General features: G+C 44.2%; 1 protein-coding gene across 2 annotated transcripts in view; it reads left to right on the forward strand.

Annotated features, from left to right (window-relative positions):
* The first annotated feature begins 315 nt into the window (after positions 1-315).
* MXI1 (MAX interactor 1, dimerization protein) overlaps positions 316-22,472 on the forward strand; it is an 84,203-nt gene continuing 62,046 nt past the window's right edge. The window contains exons 1-3 of one of the 2 annotated variants that reach the window (XM_024204646.3): positions 17,473-17,481; positions 17,794-18,110; positions 18,828-18,960. In XM_024204646.3, the coding sequence (XP_024060414.2) occupies positions 18,038-18,110; positions 18,828-18,960 (206 nt within the window). In that variant the 5' untranslated portion in view covers positions 17,473-17,481; positions 17,794-18,037. Of the gene's footprint in view, positions 545-17,472; positions 17,482-17,793; positions 18,111-18,827; positions 18,961-22,472 lie in introns of those variants that run through there. The other variant, XM_024204644.3, reaches the window with a different exon arrangement.

A 22,472-nucleotide genomic window follows, 5' to 3' on the forward strand; every position in this document is an offset into this window, starting at 1 on the left:
TAACATTGTGTAGTCTAGCCTGAATTTACAGGGCCTGATGATGTACTTACTATCTGCCCAGGGAAAATTTCCATGAACTTAAACGGCGAGTGAAGAGCAGTTTAAATTAAAATAAAACCAAGTCACCCTTTCCATTCCCCTTTATTGTTTAGAACTCAACTAGCACTAGGACCACAGCGGAGTCTCGAAGTCAGGAGATCCCTTGATTCATTCAATCTCTCTCTCTCACACACACACACAAACTGCAACAAGGGCAGAGGAACAAGAGAAGTCGGGGAAAGAGCTTTAAATTGTAAAGTTTGAATTTCCAAAGCAATGGGGAAACGTGGCCGGCCGAGGAAAGAACTGAAATGCCAGGGTGATGTTTTGGCTCCTTTAGGTCAGCAGCAAGAAATGCCAGCAGCAGATATGTCCAGGTGCCCATTCAGTGACATTTTCAACAGGAGTGGGGACTCCATGGAAAAGATCAACACTTTCCTGCAGAATGTGCAGATCTTGCTAGAAGCAGCCAGCTACTTGGAGAAAATCGAGAAGGAGAATAAAAGTAAGTTTGGGTTGGGTTCCCTCCCCCTTTCTGTTTTTCTTTAAAGAGGAAACCGGCAGGAATGTTTGATGACAACAGAAAATGCGTATGAAGATGTAACAAAGAGAGAGAGCTGCTTGAGCTCTGACTGCCAGACGAGACTGTTAGTTTCATGACAACCAGACAGTGATATTCGGAGAAGGGGCAACCATTTAAAAACGCACCGAGTTTCTTCATTTACAATCATGTGCTTAGGCTAAAGTTGATTTGGTGGTTCGGTTTTTTCCAGTTGTTTTTTAAGAGCCCCAAGAACACTGGCCCACAATATGATGTGTGTATATATCGAGAGAAGCATGTTTTCATCCCAACCATAGTCCGATAAGTACAAAGACGAGTGTAAAATGCATCAAAAATGGACTAAACTAGGCTTTGAACAGGGGGGTCCAGTTTGAAGCAAACTTTATGATCAAGCAGGGAGCCAAATTATGAACAGTTCGAGAGCTTAATTAAATATCTTGTGCATATTTCAACTCTCCCCTAAAGCTAAGCGAACGTTTTTATTTTCCTTTTCCAGATTTTTTAAAGCAGTCTGAACCGAATAACAAATTAATGGGGGGGGGGGGGGGGTAATTATATGTAGTAAGGGATTTCCACCGCCAGCACCTTGGGTAGTGTACTCGTCAGCAAAAAATAAATAATCCAGAACGATTCACACGTTTGCAACGTCTCTGAGCACAACTAATAGACAATAACAGCAGGAAATAAATAGCCTGGCTGGTGTTTAATCTAGCCTCACAACACTGAAGGTCAGCGAAGGAAGAAAATAAATGATCAGATGCACCGTCTCAGCCTCCGCAATAAAAAAACAACCCCTCATCCAAACCTTAGCTCCCTTCCGAATTAAGTTGTTGATCTGTATTTAAGGGGGGGAATTGTTTGGTTTGGGGAAATAATCCTTAGATAGTGTCTCTCCCCCCCGGAAAATGATCTTTTTATGTTTCAATCGCAATTAAATCAGCCAAGCCTTTGTTGATCGCAGTCTCTTTTATAGTGGAGTGGGGGAAGTGTGTGTGTAAATAGAGAATTGTTTCCTAAAAGGATGGTGTAATAGGGCTTTTTAAGAAGAGGGGTAATACCTTGGAATCAATGGAAGCTTGATGCTGGAATCAATCAATGGAATCAATGTGAGCTAATGCCTTGGCATCAATGGAAGTAGTTCTTAGAGGGGGGGAGGGGACGTGCATACAAAAGCAGTTTCGGCTCCCCAAACAAGGGGTCTTAGATTGATCCAGGGCCGTTTCCCCAGTTTAGGGGAGTCACCAAAGAGGGGAAGGATCGTGTAGTTAACTGAGCGACACGTCCTTGTTTTCCTTTCTCTCTTCCCTACGCATGGGGACAGTCACGTAGGCAAGAAGCAAAACTAGCCAGGTAGCCAGCAGAAAAACGTGCGAGGTTGTTGTCGCTATAAAGGACTTGGCTAGAGCGAGGTTAATCACTTTATTGGTCACCTCATTTCATTAGCGCGGGTGGTAGTGCAAGTACCTAGAATAACTGGATCAGACCTGCCCTCCCAGTCTTTGAATCAGGGCAAATTGCATGCAGTTCTCTACAACACACACTAAATATCCACCCAGACGCTTATTTTTGACCCTGTTTTAATTATTCCTCTTCTTCATTTTGTTATGACTGTCAAAGCATAATGGGAGAGGCGCAGACTGAAGAAGGATCAATACATTTGGGCAGCTAGGATCCAGAAATATGGACTTGAGATACAATTGAAGCGACAGAATTCCCCTCTGATGATATTCCTTCTCTGGTCTCTGTCTCTTTCTCTGGCCTGATACCATGCAAAATATTGTTACAGCCACTGTCTGCTAAGAGATCTGGTGCATCTCTTGAAGGGCTGTAGGAATTATCTAGTATTATGCATTTGAAACATTAAATGTTAAACTGCAGCCAGAAAATCCCACCTCCATCCCTAACATCTCTCTGGAGGGGGGAGAAGGTATCTCTGCAGATAAAGCCTGCATTAAAGAATTAAATGTATTCTGCATGCTATGGGGAAATGACTTGCTTAACATCCTAATATGCGGCTAACAGTTTGCAAAAAATACTTTTTTAAAACAGGAGCCATTTTTTTTAAAGGGGACATTATCGAATTAGTATTTTTTTAAAAAAACACACAAACATCCCCTCTGTATTTACAACTGCAATCCGTACATATGATTTAAGAAAACCCAAAGCAACTACCCTTTGTGTGTCAATAATGCCTCAGATGATGAAAAGAGAGCGAATTGTTTCCTTTACACTTTTTTCTATGGTTGGTTCACTCTTTGCTCTGTCTGCTCAGGTTGGACATTAAATGAGGCTGGCCAGTTTCACTGCTTGTTCCTGATGCACTAGCCCAGTGCAGCAAATGTTTGGGGTTGCAGGGCTCCCAGGGAAATGTTTTCATCTACACCGAAGTCTAGGGGTCATTGAAATATATGTGTATATTTTTTTCTAAGCTGGAGGGTTTATTATTTTTTAAAAAGACATAAATATTGAGCCTCAACTACTTGACTGTGTCCTTTCTTGTCCTACCCTTTCCAAAGTTTATTTTGAGGCCACAATCCATCCTGCTGCTGCTGCTGCTGCCGCCCCAGGTGCACTCTGTCTCCCTGCCTGTATCACACAGCCTGCTCCCCTCATCAGTTGATCCTAGGCTCCTCCTCCCAATAGGAGCCACATGGTTTCCACATGGAGACAAACTCCTCTCATCTGACTGGACATGACCGAACTTAGGAGGCGTGGTTCAGGCTGGCCTTTCTGCCAATGGGAAGCTCCTGTGTCCTCCCTGACGTCACGCGTTGCTGAGCCTGGAGCTTAGGGGGTGGCACCAGTGGCAGAGCAGGGTACTTGTTCGGAGTTGAGTATCGGGGGTAGCTGCGTTAGTCTGTATCCACAAAAACAACAAGGAGTCCGGTGGCACCTTAAAGAGTTTTGGGCATAAGGTGCCACCGGACTCCTTGTGGTTTTTGCTGGGAGCTGTAGTCAGATGTCACAGTCGCTGCTTAAAGTGGCAGGGACAATGCGGGACATGGTACTGCTCACTAAGTTAAAGTTGGCTTTGTGATCACAAGGGAATGATGGGTGCCTGCCGAGATGTATCCCAGCCCCATCCTGTTCTGTGCAGCGGGTTAGACCGTCAAGCTCTACTTGGGCCTTTATGTTAGTACAAACCAGGTGACGAAATGCCTTGTGTGGTACAGCTGGCCTGCGTCCTTTTATGCTGCTTGTGCAACAAATCATGTGTATGCACCCTGTGTGCCTGCAAGTGGTTCTTCTTCCTCAAATGCACGATGCTCTTGTACTGCCGTTGGATGTATTTTAGGGGGAGGGGAGAGTGAACTAGTTGATGATTTTTTGCAGAGAGAGAAAAATAGAGCACCCAGCTGGTGGGATTCTTTTCCTCTGTCTTGTCAAACATGATCAGGAGCGCCATTTAGGGAGGGTGGAGGGGGCACCTGCCCCACCCTCCCCCTGAATTTCGTACCACATTTGGGTGAAGTTTGCAGTAGGAGGGAAGATGCTGCCCCTCCCCTCCGCCCTCCTGCGCGCCGTCTGCAGCAGAAACGGGAGCAGAAGCTGTTTGTGCCGCTGCACCGGCAAAGCTGCTCTGACCAGGAGCCTGCCTCCTGATCTGCTGTATAGCGTCGGTGTCCCCCTCCCCTGTACCCAGTCTCCACTGAGTGGGGTGGGGGGACAGGGAGCCTATCTGTGCTGGTTGGTGCCTGGGGCTCAGGAGTGGGTGTTGGGGGGGCTGCTGTACTGAACAAGCCTTGAGGCTCCTGAGAACTCAGCTTAAAGAGACAGTGCGCGGACACACTCAGACACGTACACAATCTGCACACATCCCCCCCACTCTCTCTTTCACATACACAGTCTCTCTGACACGCACCCAACACACACACATTGTTATTGTTACTTGATACTACCTGTCAAAATGCACAATGCAATTTATTCTCGGTGACTGTATTCTTTCAAAGTTCGTTAAGGATTACAGTACTGTTATTTTTCTGACTGGTCTGTGCATTTCATAATTTTATTTCTATCTTATGTTTAAATTCAGTTCTTTGAATAGTGAGTTTTAAAATGCCTAACCTGTCCTGGATGGAGTAATTATCATTATTACTTTTATTACCATATTGTGCTTTGTTATTTATTATTTAAAATGGTGGTACAATCAAATAATAGCATCCTTCTAAAATGTAAATTTAGCTTGTAATCACCTTAGCAGTGCCAGTTTTAAAAAATTAGCTAGTAAACACATAACTTTAGACACTGTGCAGACAGTTGCTTATTTTCAAATTGTAGATGTAGTTATATCTGGAAAATAACTTAAAATTCATACAAAAATAAATATGTTTCCAAGTCTGATACTAATAGTAATGATGGAATCAAATGTTAGTGAGTCACATACATGACTGTGATTGGTAAAAATACATGCCAAAATAATAAATAAATTTCCATTCTTAATAAAAGAGGAAAAAAACGTAATCACTTATGTTAAAATTAAGTAAAGATGTTTTTAGTGGAATGAAAAACAATTGATTAAAATGGAGTATATAATGGCAGTAACACAGAGTGTGTCTGTTACAGAAAGTAAGCAGATTTTATTTATTTTTATCTCTACTAAAGATAATGTACAAAGTATCAAACTTAGGTTTCTGATAGTTTTGGCGCATTACTACAGATATCTCAAGGCTTGGGAATATCTTGCTATATTATCTCCTGATTGTTCTAAACTTACATATGAATTTAAAATATGGCTTTAACTGGTGTTTGTATATATTTTCCTTTCCTTATATAGGAATTAGATACAGTGCTCCTGTCAGTTAATTTCTAAGTTATCGGCAAAAAAACTACCGTTTTTGGGTGTCTAAGTAGCCCTTGGAATAATGGTTAAAGTTGCCCGCTCCCACTCAAGTGCTGCACCTGGACATGATCATCACTTTAAGAATCAAAACTAAAGTGTCCCCCCTCTTTACGAAATCTGCTGTGCTTTCTGTTTGTTTTAATTTTGTGAAGCCCATTACAATGCTTGTGAATGGCACTATACAAATTAATTACCGTATATCTTCGTTGAGAAGACTGCTCTTATTAGTGGTCGCTGTCATTGAGCAGCTGCACATTTGCCATGCAGTTTTTAATATAGGATGCCATTGTTTAGTAGGCACAGTTTTATCCATACAAGCTGCAAAAGAAAGTGATCATGTTTCAGAGAAGCTGCCTTTCTATCAAAGCCACAGGGGGCATTAATTGAAAGCTGCAGCTTCTAAGTGCTAAAATATGGTTTTGCTAATACTAAATGAAAGAACAAAGTGCATATTCATATTTTAAATAGCTAAAATCACTTATTTCTTTACATGTCAATAATTATTTTGCAATATGTCTCTACAAATGACAAAACACCTGAATATATAAACAATCTAGATATCGAGTAGAGAAAACCTACACGGTACCTTACAATTTCCTTATGTAAAAAACCCTGAGAATGACTATTATGGGAATCAAATCTACTACTGCTGCTTTTTTAAAAATAATAACAAAAAACCCAGGATCTATCTTAAAGGGACACTGTCAAAATTACATATTTTTAAAACAGAGATTTCCTTACTCTTGTGGCTCATAACACCCAGTTGTTGGGGTGTTTTTTTTGGTTTTATTCTCCCCCCCCAAAAAAAATTTTTTTTGTAATTCTTATCAATTTCCTTGTTTAGTTTCTGCATTTCACTCAGCTGGGAACATGAAAATGGACAGGTCAGTTTCACTCTCTCAAGCGCCAGCTTGACACAAAACTGGAGGACTTAGGTTGGAGGAAACCTGATGGGGAATATTTATATCAGACAAAAAACAAACACAAACCAAAAACCAAAGGAAAAAAACTCTCTGTTTTCATTTAAATTTGCCATAATATTAATAATCATGAAAATATTTCTACTACTAGTAGTAGGTTTTGCAAAAAACTTTTTTATATTTAGACTATTTAAATTTCAGGTCTAAACTCCCTTTCAACAAATGGTTCATTATTCAAGAACTGCAACAACCTTGTGCTATATTCTATTTGCAGTTCAAAATACGACTGTCATAATACAGCTGGATTGTGCAGTTAGTGTGTTGCTCTCAAACAAAGAAAAAGGCTACCTCAATTAGGAGATGAACTCTCAGCATTACAGGCCCTACTATACTAAAGAAGGGCTGTAGCGGGAAGAGATGTATCTAAAAGTATATTCTCAGTCTTATTGGACAGGGATTTATGGTCTCAACTCAGATTATTGCACCAAAATGATCCTATGCTCTTTAGCCTGCCAAAGCAGGAACTATTACTCTGTGCACCCTTTGCTGACCAGCTGACAAAGGCATCGGTGATGTCTGCTCATGTATCTTCACAGCCTATACACACCAAACGGCAATAGCATAGGTGAAAAGTGCAGAAACTGTGATTCTAATGATGGATATTGCAGCAAAACTCAAGGTAATGAACATCAACATGTCTCCCCTTCCCTGCATTATGCTGATGTCACTGGACCTCTCCCACTCTTTTTGACCAGATTGTTATTATTTAATGGTTATATTATGCTAGCCTCTAAAGGACAACTAGGTCATAGCCCCGTTGTGCTAGGTGCTGTACAAACATATAGAGTGACAGTCCCTGCCCAAAAGAGCCCACCCACTAAAAGATTAGGCATAGCAGATGGATGAGACAAACAAACAGACCATAGTGAATGAAGGAGATGGGATAACAAAAAATAATAGGAATTCTTAGCCAGTCAGGAGCAGTAATCACAACTCACCCACCTACCTAGCTGTTATCAGGTGGCAGTTTTCTCTATGCGTTATTGCAGAGGTGCATTTTGAGGAGTGCATGAAGGAGGGTAAGGTGGTGGCTTTATGGATTTTGCTGGGAGTTTTCCTCATGTGGAAGGGGAGAAAGCGTGATGGTGCTTGTGGGAGAGGTGGAGAGGCAGGTGATGGAGGCTGGCATCATGGGCAGAGTGAAGGGCAGGAGTTAACCTTACAATAAGATAACAGGGCAGATAAGAGAGGCACTAAATTGTGAAGGGCTTTGAAAGTAATAAGACAAGGACAAGAAGTTTGCATCTGCAGTGGAAGAAGGGAAGCCAATGGAGGGAGTTTAATAGAGGGTAGCATACTCAGAGCGCGAGCCAGGAAGATGACCTCAGCAGTAGCAAGATCAAGTTTGCCAGCTATTCTTCTCTGTCAACATATGTTCCCTGCTTGACATACCAAGCTAATTGGTGCTTAACTAATCATTACATGGATTTAAAACACTCACAAACTTTCTTCACAGGGGATTAATAATTCAAGGGTATGGAGCCTTTCACCTGTAGGGCAGGTTGGTAGTATGCTAGCAGTTTAGTGGCCTATGAGAAATGAGTTGATGTTTTTTCTGCAGTTCCCCCTAGACATGTTTATAATCCCAGACACCATCACCATGGTTGTGATTAAAACAGAGGAGTCAAGGATCAAATGGGCCACGTGGAGACTGTACTGCCTGTTTATTCCTACTGATGATCCTTCCAGGTCAGAGATGAAGTGTCCATGGAGCAGTATAGAGATGTTGGCATCACCACTACCTGAGCAGCACATGTCCTGGGGCTAACCAGAGAGCTCCACAGTCCAGCACCTGTCACCAGCATTAAAATCCCTTACAGTGGTTAAATTCACTTTACCTTATCAGAGATCTTAACTCTCCACAAAACAATGAGCATGAGGCAGCCATGTCAGTGTGTGCTATTGCTTCATTAGAAAGATCTGTTTATCCATTTAAAACACTGTATTTGAACTATCAGGAGGTAGCTGTGTTAGTCTGTATCTACAAAAACAACAAGGAGTCTGGTGGCACCTTAAAGACTAACAGATTTATTTGGGCATAAGCTTTCGTGGGTAAAAACCTCACTTCTTCAGATGCATCTTGATGGATCAAGATGCATCTGAAGACGTGAGGTTTTTACCCACGAAAGCTTATGCCCAAATAAATCTGTTAGTCTTTAAGGTGCCACCAGACTCCTTGTTGTTTTTGTATTTGAACTAGTGAATATAATTGAGCTGTTATTTTTCCAACTGGGCTTCGGGAAATGAGTCGCACTGCTGACTGGCTGTTTGGCATAGTTCTCGCTACACCACCACCAAAAACTCAGGACCAACACATCCTGGTATGGGTTTCAAGATGACCTGTTCCTAGAAAGTTAACCCCGGTTTGAAAGAGGCAGAAACCTCCTGTGAAAAATGCCAATGGCTATTTTCAGAAATCAAAGGTCTCTGAGGGTAATCCTGTTGGCATATTGTAAACCAGGGGCAGGCAACCTATGGCACGGGTGTCGAAGGCGGCACACAAGCTGATTTTCAGTGGCACTCACATTGCCCGAGTCCTGCCCACCGGTCCGGGGGGCTCTGCATTTTAATTTTAAATGAAGCTTCTTAAACATTTTAAAAACCGTATTTACTTTACATACAACAATAGTTTAGTTATATATTAGAGACTTATAGAAAGAGACCTTCTAAAAACATTAAAATGTATTACTGGCACGCAAAACCTTAAATTAGAGTGAATAAATGAAGACTCAGCACAACATTTCTGAAAGGTTGCTGACCCCTGTTGTAAACTCTGGAACTCTACGTCAAAGACAATGATAATTGGAAATAAATTGCAGCACCCAAAAGTGGCTGAAGGATTGAGGCAATAACTGCTCTGGATTGTGGAATAAAAAGACCGTTAGAAGGACGTAGAGTGAATTAAAATGATCTGTGTTCAACAACATGGGCCCAGCTCTGCACTAGCATGTACACATGGGACTCCTCCTGATGTCGATAGCAGTCGCACAAGCATGCACTGACCTCATTTGATGTAATGTCCACAGATGTAATAGGTACAGAACACAGTATGTACTATGCTTATTACACAAATGGCTACCTGTTGCCCAGCTTCTTTTCAAAGGCTTGAGTGCAAGTGAAGACTTTTTTGGGACACTGATGTCCTTGTTTGGATGCCTAGCAGAGGTATTCAGTCATGGGACAGTTGACTTTACCCTCTGGCAGAAAATAACTACAACTTACTATAAGCCTGGCTTTCAGTTGCTAGCTATGTTTACTGACCTTGCATGCTGGGAATGGCTAACGAGTGACTTTAGAATTGTCCCTAGCTATTGAACAGTAATTTCTAAGGTAGAGGAAAATTGATCCTTGAAGGTGAATCAACACCATCTTTTTAATGCAACTCCTCCCACTGGCTGTTACTCTTTTTATCATACAGAGGTAACAATGCAAATATGTATTGCCAAGCTGTACTTAGCAAAGACAGAATTTTTAACTTCACTGTGAGCACAACTCCCATTGAATCAATGAGAGCTTTACACATGGATCAAGGGCAGTGGATGTGGTCTTAGAACTTAAAGCAATATAGTCAATTGAGTAATATAGAGCTTTTCTTCCAGCCAGCTAGCAAGGAGTCTCCATCCATTCCTCCCAGATTTTGATCTGGCCACAGTGATTTATGCATTGGTCACCTCCAGGTTGGATTACTGTGCCTCACTCTGCCCGGGCCTTGTAACAAAGTTCACGAGGAGGCTACAGCAGGAGAAATACAACAGGGCACTCAAAGGTAAAATCCTAAACCAAGAAGACCACTGCAAATTGATCATACTTCTCAATGGTAAAGCATTTTGAGAACCTCTAAAGAAATGCCTTATTTATCCATATTCAGAGAGGTTAGCTTCCTTGCATCTTACGTTAGGCTTTCTCTTCTTGGATATAACATCCTTTTTTAAGCAAGATCCTGCTCTTACCTAGCTTTGCAGTTGGATCAATCAAGGCACAAGTCAATCAAGTGACTTGACCAAAGTCATGAGGTGAGTCATGGACTCAACTTGGATTAGAATAACCTGTGGAGGAGTGCAAGTCTGAAAGCAAAGCATCCTTCTCCAATCTACCTGAAAGTGGCAGCTGAAAAACATATCTGGCTTTGGGGGTTTACTTACTGACCTGCTGTGAGATGTCCTATTGACACTTTGGCCTGGATCCTCAAAGGTATTTAGGCTCCTAACTTCCACAGAAATCAACCTTTGAGGAGCTGAGCCTTTCTGCCTTTTCCAGTCAAGATGAACAGAATTAGATTTCATGTTTAGGTCCAACAGCGTTGTTTTTTTAATCTCTTTACAACTGCAGCCTGTTGGAGGGACAGAGTATCACAAGTAGTGTAACTCAGAGGAGACTCAATCCTCTTCTGAGAGGGGGTTCAAACAGATTTGGTACAGGTGAAGGTGTTTGTGTCATGCCTTGCAAGAGTGGAAACACAAACCATATTTTAAGTGCACCGTAAGTCCTTTATTGAATGCATTGCAACAACTAGAGGGGTGCAGGTGGCAGGCTGTGCTTGGAAAGTCCTCCAGTCAAGTGAGAGAAATTCTGCCTTATGCAGTGTTCAAAGCTATCAATAAAAGAGTGGTGACTTTGTAGTTATGATCCTCATTGGCATGCAGGAGAATTGGATGTTAGTCCTCCTGGCCTCTTGTTCCGCAGGCCACCAAGAGCTGTAAGTGCTAGAGTTAAGCCCTTCAAATATTTTGTGTTCAAGCCCTATTGATCACCGGTGACCCTTCTGGATCCTGTCCACTCCTCCTTGGTCACAAGGGTGGTGGTTCTAATATAATGCTGCAAAGGCAGGATTAAAAATTGCAGAGGATTGTTAGGAGCTCCAGATATTACCCCTTTACCCCTGCAGAATATGAATTGTTAAAATACAAAGGAATAGTTGTTGTATGTCAGCTATGGCAAATGAGAGATGTACATATATAATGTTGCCATTTCTGTGGTCTTTCTGGAGATTGCAGTAACTATGGGGAGAGAAGGGGTTAATAAACTAAAAAAACATTCAGGGCAGGGATGGAACACCAATTGATTTTAACCAAAAAATAATAGCCCATGTTTAAGATTTATTTCAGGTTTGCAAAGTACTGTATTTTCTAGGGCCTGGTCTCTAGTGGTTAGAGCCAGGGATCGGGTATCAAGGTTCATGAGTTTTATTCCTGATTCCACTACTGGCTGAGTGTGTGACCTTGAATAAATCATGTAACCCTTCCGTGCCTCAGTTTACCCATCTGTAAAATGGGGAGAAAAAACTAAAGCCATGGGATCTTTTGAAGCTTAATTAATTACTTAGTGTAAAGCACTAAGAGATTCCCTCATGGAAGGTGCTACATTAGGTCAAAGTATTAAGTATTATTATTATAAACTACATCTATTCTACTTGATTAAAATAGTAAGGCAGCATTTCAGATGTAAATATTAACTGATTCCTGCACTGCAGATTTCTTCTTGGATTTAAATTGTTGCTAAGGAGGAGGGAAAGGCCATCAGGGAGATGAACAAATCCATTATTAAGGCTGGAAGTGGAGGGCTGCCGAAGTGCCATTTAATATATTGTAAAAAAACCCCTTTCTAAAGGGTGAAGCTGCAGAACACAATGAAAGTGAATCACAGCTGCCAGAGGAGATGCCAAGCAGCAAGCACTTATAACTAGAAAACTGTACTTATAGATCATCCTGAGCCACTAAATTAAATGATCTCACTGTCCCCTAAAATACCCTTTCCTCTTCCCCTCCCCAGCTTTGCATGTGTACTGCTTGACTACATTTTAATTTGACTTTGGATTTTTAGTTGGTATCAATGTATATGACATCAAGCAGCCCTAACCCTCTCAAGGAAGCTGCCTCTTGTCATTCATTTCCACCCACATTTGTCTCCATCTTGTACATATCTGGCATTTTGCAGACTGACCCTACCCACGGTAGAGGCTTGAGATGACAGCTGAAATACTCTTCAAATGCTGCTGTAACACAGCTTGCATACTTCTCGAATGCTCCTCATTCTGAAGGATGTCCTGCGTTTTTAGCCCCAAATTTACCTTTACCGTGCACAGATCTTCTGTGGTCTCTCTCTCAGGTTAATTTTAAGTTATTAGCATTAGAAATACTGTCTCATGACACTACTGCACTCTTTTGTTTCTCTTATTTTGTCTTTGCTCCCACTTTATGGAACATGGATTTCAGGTGATTGAGAGAGAAGTTGTGTCCACACATGCCACACCACCCTCTTTGCAACCCACCACTGGCTCCCCATTTTAATTCAACAATGTCCTCTTAGAGGCACTGTAAGTCCCACCTTGGGCAATCTGAAAAGCTGCTCAGCGTGAATGATGATAAAGGCCTGAGTCCTGCAATCAGACCAGTGTAGGACGACTCCTGCACTTGTATGGAACCCTAATGAATTTTGCATGGATATAGGAATCCAGATTAATGGAACAGATTTCAGGATCAGGGCCACAGAAGGTGAAACTGGGCATGTTATTTGTTTCTTAAGGGTCCTACCAGTGACCAGCTGAAGTGGTGATCAGAGGAGCTCTGAGGGCACTAAACCAATGCAAAATAGTATGGGAAAAATTCTCCTAGAAATGTTTAGACAACCAAGAATCAAGATGCTGAATTATTTGATACAGTGAGATACTTTTAAAAAAAGAGTAATATTATTTAAAAAGTCCAGATTTTTTAAAATCTTATCTAGCTCCCCTCCCCCCCCACTATATGCAGGTTTGGTCATGCAGTAGAGGATCATAGTACAAGACCATAATAAAGAGTTAGATCATTGAGGTCATACGCTTGTGAGGATCTAATCACCTGATGGAGGGACCCTATAAGATATTGAATTGATACTACATTTGACCTGAGGCAAAAACTATTTCAAAGACATTTAACAGAGAAACAACAGAGCCCTTTTCCCCTTTAGATTTTGCTAGACTTATTTGGAGGTTATAGATTTAGAAGGGAGCAATATGATAAGTAAAAAGTGGCACTGCCTAGCTCAGGAATGTTGATGGGTGAAGAACATTTTGCTAACTCTCATGATATTTGCTGTTTTTGTTATAGCCCCAGCTCCTGGAGTCAGGTGATGATGTGAGAATCTCAGCTTTCATTTAAAAAATGAAAGGCCTCCTGGTTGTGGAGGAAAGCTTGAAAATGTAACTTAGATGCATCCTAAAGACGCAGAAAGCAAATGAAAACAAGTCGTTAAAAAACAACACAATTTTTACACCATTCTAATGGGGGGGGGGAGTGTCAGAGTGATGACTTTTGGACATTTGGGGTTGGCAATACTGCATCTGCTCTGTGCCATGTCTCTCATTTTGGGTCTTTGTTCAACTTCTAAGGCTGGTGTCACACGTTCAGTCATTAGCAGGTTTCAAGCTCCGCCATAGTAACCTTAAAAGATGCTGACAGAGTTTCAAGTCCTGCACACTTACCATGATCGTTTGTCACTGTTTACAGAAAAGGAAACACTACAATATATATTTTTAAGTGCACTGAGTAGAATTGAGAATGGGCTGCAGAGCCTGTGCAGCAGTGACTCTCTCCGTGGTCTGTAGCTCTGGTCAAGTGTAGGTAGTCTCTTGGTCTATCCAAGGCCGTGATCAAGTGTCTTGATGTTTTTTGTCTTTTGGCCTTGAGATGAAAACCTTGTCTTTGTTTCTGGGACCTTGAAGTGAAAAAATTCTCTAATTTATATAGCGCTTCAAATGTACAAAACACTGCAATATCATTATGTAGTGCTACTTTGTTCTTCCGTGTCACCTTTTATACATGGATCTCAAAGAACTTTACACACATCAAAGAACTAAGCCTCTCAGAGCTCTACGTGGTAGGTAAGGGCCCTTGCCTATTTTACAAATGGGAATGAGGGACGGAGCAACTAGTTTACCAATGTCATGCAGCAAGCCAGTCGTATCAGAGCTGTGGCTAGAACCCTGATATCCTGACACACAGACACGTGGGCTAAACCTGTTCTGTATCTAAGTAGCAGGGAAACTAAAGGGTATGAAGAAAAGGGCTATTAAAAAACACCACCAACAACAACCCTAACAGGGTCCTGCATCTTTGGTTCAGATCTAAATTCCTCTTATAAAATACTAGATCAACCACTCTAGGCCTGATTCTTCATTGTCTTGTACCTTGTAGTATTTCAGAGCTGTCCAAAGCAGATGTAAAATGCTACCATTCTGATTTAGTAGCATTCTGAACCCACTTTGTACACTCTGCTTTAGTGGTATTATAGCAATTGGCCTACGAATGTGCAACACTTGGAGTATTTTTAAAGGCAGGGACACGGTTGCCTGAAAGTCACTTCTGTCTAGTGTTTGTCATGTGGCCTATGTGAAATGAATTGGTGATTCTTAGCTCTTCTTGTGCATTGGGAAATTTGACTATGTTCAGTTCCTTGCTCTAACAGAGGCTCCCTGTGTGACGTGTCGTGTAAGCCTCTATCTTGCAAGCTGCTTCGTTTCAGCATAACCCTGTGTCTGCGTGGATCCCTACTAGGCTCTGCCCATTCAGAGCAGTTTGTAGGATCAGAGTCTTAGCCCTGGTCTACACTACGAGTTTAGGTCGAATTTAGCAGCGTTAGATCGATTTAACCCTGCACCCATCCACACGACGAAGCCATTTTTGTCGACTTGGCTCTTAAAATCGATTTCTGTACTCCTCCCCGATGAGGGGATTAGCGCGGAAATCAACCCTTCTGGGTCGAATTTGGGGGTAGTGTGGATGCTATTCAACAGTATAGGCCTCCGGGAGCTATCCCAGAGTGCTCCATTGTGACCGCTCTGGACAGCACTCTCAACTCAGATGCACTGGCCAGGAAGACAGGAAAAGCCCGCGAACTTTCGAATTTCATTTCTTGTTTGGCCACCGTGGCGAGCTGATCAGCACAGGTGACCATGCAGAACTCATCACCACAGGTGACCATGGAGTCCCAGAACTGCAAAAGAGCTCCAGCATGGACTGAACGGGAGGTACTGGATCTGATCGCTGTATGGAGAGATGAATCCCTGCTATCAGAACTCCGCTCTAAAAGACTAAATGATTAAGTGCAGCCAGACACCAGGGCGGTTAGAAGAGCGCAGCAGGGTGTGCTGCGCATCAGAGAAGCTTTGAAAACCAGTTTCATGACTGGCCAGGCTACGGTGTGAAAGATCTGTTCCTTCTTGATGAAAACCCACCCCCTTAGTTCACTCTACTTCCCTGTAAGCCAACTGCCCTCCCCTCCCCCTTTGATCTCCACTTGCAGAGGCAATAAAGTCATTGTTTCAAATTCATGCATTCTTTATTAATTCATCACACAAATGGGGGGATAACTGTCAAGGTAGCCCGGGAGGGGTGGGGAAGGAGGGAAGCACAGGGGTGGGGTTGTTGTAGGGGCACCCCCCAGAATGGCATGCAGTTCATCATAGTTAGCAAAATGTTCATCATTTGCCTCTCTAGTTCTTTGGTAGGCTTGCCTGATATTCCAGGCAGGACTGAATCTCCGAAAGTCAACGCTAGTCTCGGTACTGTGGACGCACTCCGCCGACTTAATGGTCTTAAGTGGGGACACACACAATCGACTGTATCAAATCGATTTCTAAAAAATTGACTTATATTAAATCGACCTAATTTCGTAGTGTAGACATACCCTATACTCTTTGAGCCTCCATTTCCCATCTGTACATCCCTTCTCCTACCCTGTGGCCCTTTTGTCTATTTAGAATATATGCTAAAGGGATGAATTTATTTGGTCATAAGCTTTCGTGGGTAAAAAACCCACTTCTTCGGATGCCACTGGACTCCTCACTGTTTTTGTGGATACAGACTAACCCGGGGTCGGCAATGTTTGGCACGTGGCTCGCCAGGGTAAGCACCCTAGCGGGCCGGGCCAGTTTATTTACCTGCTGACGCGGCAAGTTCGGTCGATCGCGGCCCCCACTGGCCGGGGCCAATGGGGGCGGCGGGAAAAGGCGTGGGCGAGGGATGTGCTGGCCGCGGCTTCCCGCCACCCCCAATGGCCCGGGACGGCGAACCGCAGCCAGTGGGGGCTGCGATCGGCCGAACCTGCCGCGTCAGCAGGTAAATAAACTGGCCCGGCCCGCTAAGGTGCTTACCCTGGCGAGCCGCGTGCCAAACGTTGCTGACCCCTGGACTAACTCCTCCGATGCTAAAGGGATGGAAGATCTCTTCCTTGGTGTATGCTGTACTGCCAACTCCATTCATGCACCAGACCCCCCACCGCCATGAGACTTGATTCAAAATCACAAATGTTTTAAAAAATAACGGGGGGGGGGGGGATTTATTTGCCTTTTCGCTTTTGAGCTTTAAGGGGGGCCCATTTTCAAACTCTTCTCTTCCTCCTCCTTCAGAAGGGCTAGATGCTTTTATATTTTAAATTAAAAAAAGGCAAGTTGCGAGTCTCACGTAATCCCCGGACTCCGGGAGCTGATGCTTTAAGAAAACCGGGCCACCCGGCCAGAGTCAGCACCGCCCTTCTGCGCACAGCCCCTAGCGCACCGAGGCACCTAACCAATGCAACATGGGGAGCAGGAAGGACCTTTCAGGGGCCCTTCCCGCTCTGTGAGATAGGTACATAGATATCCCGGCTATAAAACCGCATGAGACCCTGGCTGCTGTCACCCCTGTTGAGGGCGTCGGCAGCGCGCAGGCCCCGGCGGAGGTTACCTTCTCACCCGCCTCGAAGCGGGGCTGCCTGAGGCCCGTCCGTGGGGTGGCCCTGCCGGGGCTGGCCCCTTTCACTGGCACCAGACTCACCTGGGATTAAAGCACGTGATGGCCGGTAAGGGGCAGCGCGCGCCAGCCTCCCCTCGGCAGGCGCGGGAACGTGCAGCCCGGCCAACGGCCGCCCGCGCGGCTTGACTCCGCCCCGAAAGGGGGGGGGGGAGAGAAGAGATACGCTTTCCCACAATGCATCGCGGCGCCTTCTCCCGCGGGGAGGAGGCGGCCGGGAACTACATTTCCCAGGCGGCTGTGGGGCAGCGGCGGCCGTGTGTCCCCTCCCCCTCCCGTGGCCGCTCGCCGGAGGTAAACAAACTGTGAGGGGCTGCTGAACGCCGCTGCCGGGCTCTGCTGTGGGGCGCCGAGGGGACGGGTCAGGGCGAGGGCTTGGCGCAGCGATGTAGGCGCAGCACCGGGGCGGGGGCAGGACCAAGACTAGAAAGGGGGCAGAGTGTGGGGCAGGAGCAGGGCTAGGGAGGGCAGAGAGTGGGTGTGAGGCAGGGTTAGGAGTGGGGGGAGGGGCAGCGTGTGGGGCAGTGTGTGGGGGGAGGGGCAGGGGTAGGACTAGGGGTATCTGGCTGTTTGATTCTCTATTGTTACCCGTTATTCCTGCCCCAGTGGATCTCTGGAGGCAGCAGGAGACGGGACTGCAGCCCCAATCCTGTGTGGCTCCCCCATCCTTCCCTCCCTGGAGGAGACGCATCCGGGGGACGCTGTCATTGATGTGAAGAGTCCAGATCTCGGGGAGAGAAGGAGCTCTGTCACCGCTCCCCTTGGCAGCTCCTGCTGCCTCAGGTGGGGGTTTGGGGTGTGGTGGTTCAGTGGCTGCAACCCCCCGGCCCAAGCCACCTACCTGGGGGCCATGGAGCGGGTGCAGATGATCAACATCCAGCGGCTGCTGGAGGCGGCAGAGTATCTGGAGCGAAGGGAGAGAGGTAATGGGGGGAGGGATGCTGGGGTGACAGCTCCCCATGGAAGGAGTGGGGTTGGGGTGAGAAGGGAGGGAGGGTTGTGGTGAGAGAATCCCATGTATGGAGGGGAAGCACCCTGGGGGTTGGTGGTGAGAGATCCCCATAGAGGAAGGGAGATTGAAGAGGTGGGGATAGGGGTGAGGGGCTTCCATGGATGTTGGGGGTGGAGATCCCTGCAGAGGGGGAAGATTGGGGGGAGAGAGAGACAATTGAAGGGGTTGAGATTGGTGTGAATGGTTCTTGGGGATCGGGGTGAGCTTTCCACAGAGAGAGAGGGGGAAGGTCTGGGGCTGCCGAGAGCCTGAAAACACAATGGGAAATGCCTATTTTACACTGTGTCCAGGTCACACAGCTTGAGCGAGGACCAGAGAACCAAGATGCCCAGGCCACTATGTCAGCTTTCAGTGTTTTCTGGGATCTGGGGTTCTCTCCCCAAGGTTTACAGGGGCTTAAACCTTCTCCCCTGGTACTGGGTTAATAGTCCCCATCTCCCATGATGACATGGCTCTAACCCCTTTCTCCCACAGAGTTCTGCCTCCCTCCTGCTTATAGCAGATCACTCGTTCCCCCACCCCCCGCACTGGGTTATTTCATGCCTCTGGCCTTCCTTCCTTAGGTCATTGGATTCAAGTAAATGAACCTTTCTTCACTGGTTTCTCTCATCTGTTGATTTTTGTGCAGAGTGTGAGCATGGCTATGCCTCGACCTTCCCCTTGTTACCAAGCCCTGGACTGCAGGATCGAAAGCCAATGCGAAGGCTGAGCCGGGTGAGGAGAAACAGCAGCGGGGGCAGCAGTACAAGCACTGCCAACAGGTACCACACTGGGAGGCAGGGATGGGAAGTCATGGGGTGCAATGAAACCCAGGGCTGGGGGGAAAAGGGGAGATGAGATGAAAGCCCCTGGCTGGAGACAGTGCCTGCTACCGAGAGGTACCCTGCTGGAAAACTGGGGGGAGTCTCAGCACAGGGAGATCCAGAGCTAGTAACTGCCATGCTGGGGACCTGATGCTGGGAGCAGAGGAGGCACAGAGGGGCTGTAGGTGGCTTGGCACTGCCACCTGATTCCACATCACAAACTTGAAGCTGGAAAGAGAGGGAGCATAGTGAGGTCTTGGGCAGGGACAGCAATACTAGTATGGCCAATAGGTGTCCCCTCTCTCTTCTCTTATGCTTTATGCTACCTTCTCATCTCAGAAGTTTGCTGCATTTCAGCAGGTAGACAGCAAGTGTAGCACTTTGGGATTGTAATGATAAATGTCAGCCAAAGGAAGGAAATGACATCTCCAAAATGGATCTGGATATTTACTAAATAAGCATCTTGTAAAATAACAGAGTGGCGTAACTGGCTTCTATACATGACACACTAAACTAGATACTAGAAAATCTCTGGCTGTCTTTCACCCAGATTCCTGGCTTTCAGAAAGTTGGAGTTTCAGTCTCCTTTCCATAAGGAGCTCCCTGCTTTCTGACTGCCAATCACAGAACTCGAGTTTAGGATTTTTTTTATAGGAGACCATGTTGTGTTGGTTGCTGGCCTGGTAAATTTAGGAGAGACAACCAGCTGCAGCCCTAACATATTGCCTCTGATTCCTTTCTGCCACCTTCTCTTCCTTCCAGCTGAGATTTAACGCCTTTTCTGTTACTTTCTCTCATCCCTGAGAGAGTGGACCATTCTCACTGGGACCTCTTGGGATGATGATGCTACAGAAATGTAAAGAATTATTATTAAACCAGGAAACTTCCAAACTAGCTATATATTCTTCAAATAGAACTCAGCCTTACTACAATGAGGCTTACATGATATGTAAAATGAAGGAGGGCTCTTCAAGTGATTAGAGCTTTCCCAAGAGCATGAGGAAGGGGTGGTAGACTGGGGTGCTCTTGTGTATTCTCTTCTATTTTCCCTACTCCACTTTCTACATGCTTGGTAATAATGTGGCTGGGAGTAGTGTTGGAACTACTTGCTACAGAGAAAGTTTCCTCATCAGGATCAGCATCATCCTGGATTGTTTCCCGTGGTTGAGAGAGGAGTATGTTTTAGTTTGCTGCATTGCATAGCTGCACGATCTTTTCCCCGTTGATTTCAGTGCAGTTCTCTTCATGTTTTTCTGCCCCTTAATCCCAATCCCAGGTCTACGGTAACTTCTGCCTGTGCTGGAAAATTATTGTGAGTGCAGCATTAAGATCTGTTTTCTACCTGGCATAGGGTGGGTCCATGGAGCCCGAAAGTTTCCCCTCACTTTTTTTCCTCCTGCACCACTTTCCTTCAAAGGCCTTTGTCATGGCGACCTTGCCTCTGACAAGGAGGGCTAGCAGCAGATCCCTTGGGAGCTTCTTAGCACCAGTGTCTGCATCTTCTATAGAGTTATGAAAAACACTCCCTCTCCTGGGGTCTGAATGCTCTGAGTACCCTGCCAGTACAGAGCCCTGATATGCAGCCCTCATGTGGTAGCATATGATATTAGACCAGTATGCTAGTGGGCAGGACATGTACAAAATAAAAATCTCTGAGGCCACAAGAAAATAGAGACAATGTTTTGTAGCCTTATTTAATACCTCCTTTGTATGCTTGGTACAGAGGGTATTGGGTTTTTTTTTTTTTTGGTTGTGGTATTAACATGAGGCATGTTGGCGCTCTTTGATTTTTGTAAAGCTGTTGCATGCATGAGAGCTTGTCATGAACTGGCTAGGGAATGTGTCTAATAGTGCCCTCTACTGGATGGAATTGGACCTGCTTAACTGTATGTCACTGGCCTTATACTGCTGACGGATAGGCTTGGCAGAATTTGATTTTTTTATAATTAAGATGGATAATATCAATGTTTATTTTTAAGCATTTTTTTCTCTGTTTATCTAGTCAGATTTTCACAGTTGCACAAAATTATGGGTTTTAAGCATTTTTTAATTTTTATCAATTACAGTTTTCACAGTTGCAGGAAATTATGGAGGTTCAGACAGTGGGGGGGCAGAGAATATTTATTTAATGACAGCAGATGTTGAGATACAAAACGTTAAAGCTTTATAACCGTTAAAACACAAATTGTCAACATCATATGTCAAAATATACAAATTAAATAGCCTTAAATCAAACTCAAGCACCATATTCCTTATTTTGCCTGTAGGTAAATTTCACTGATCATCGCTGGAAATATTTTTTTCATCAGTTTGTCTGTGTATGGTGAAATCCACATTTATCAATTTAAAAATCTAGTCCTTCCAAGCCGACTTATAGATAATGGGGATTCTCTTTTAGCTCAAGTCATAGCCAACCAGTGCTTCGGGAATGAGATGATCAGAGTTCTAAATGGCTATGATGTGCAGTATGGTGACAACTGTGCAGTTCTAGGAGACCCCAGATTTTCTAGAATCTGTTTTGCATGGCTTTGTGAATGCAGCATGAGCACTAGTTAAAATAGGGTCCATTGAGTCCCTTTCTGTTAAAATCAAAGGGTCACTTCAGTAGTCTGTGTCGAGTAATTGTCTAGTCAAGTCGTCTAAGCTTTGGTATTCAAAACCTGGTACTGGTTTATGGGTAAAAACTTAAGTTTTGTGGTGGTAGTTGTTTGTTTTTCTCCTGAGATGTGTAATCTTTAAAAAAAATCTATTTATTGTAACAAAAATATGGGAAATCCTGTAGGTGATTTCCTACAGGATTTTGAAATCTAAAGTACGATTGACAAAAAATTCTCTCAAGCACCTCTAATGAAATACACTGAATTTGTTTTGCTTTCTTTGTGTGTCTTTAAATTGGGACACTTTGGTTCATTTAAAAAAAACCATGCAGGGCTAGATGGCTACAGATCCTGGATGTTCTTGTTTTCATTGGAGAAAAGATACATATAGTTAAAATCCAAACATTTTCCTGCAGCATCTGCAACCCAGACATTGCAGCTATTTCTTTCCAGCATGTTCCATCCTGTCATGGCACAGTTACTAGAGAAACACAGAAGAATGTAGAGGCAGACTATAGGAGTGGTGATGCAGTCTCTCTTTTTTTTAAAAAAAATGTGCAAGTTCTTCCAAAGTATGAGAGAGATTTTTAATGTTATACCTCAAATGTAAATAAAATAATGAAGAAAAACATTCTCTCTATGTATAATGAAACAAAAAAGGGAACAAACAAACAAAGGTGAGATTCTATGGCCTCTTGTCATTTCCGTGCCCCAGTGGCAAATGTGAGGTGATAGTGACATCATTTAGAATGTTTGGGGCACTGCATTAGCATTGCAGCTGTGGTGGAAATGGGAGTTGCTGGATGTGAAAGACATGAAGTCCTTTTTTAGATGATAATACATGAACAGCCCAATTCAAAGCCCATTCAATGA

This window comes from Terrapene carolina, unplaced genomic scaffold, assembly GCF_002925995.2.
Source record: "Terrapene carolina triunguis isolate 2854851 unplaced genomic scaffold, T_m_triunguis-2.0 Scaffold95, whole genome shotgun sequence".
Taxonomy (NCBI): Eukaryota; Metazoa; Chordata; order Testudines; family Emydidae; genus Terrapene; species Terrapene triunguis.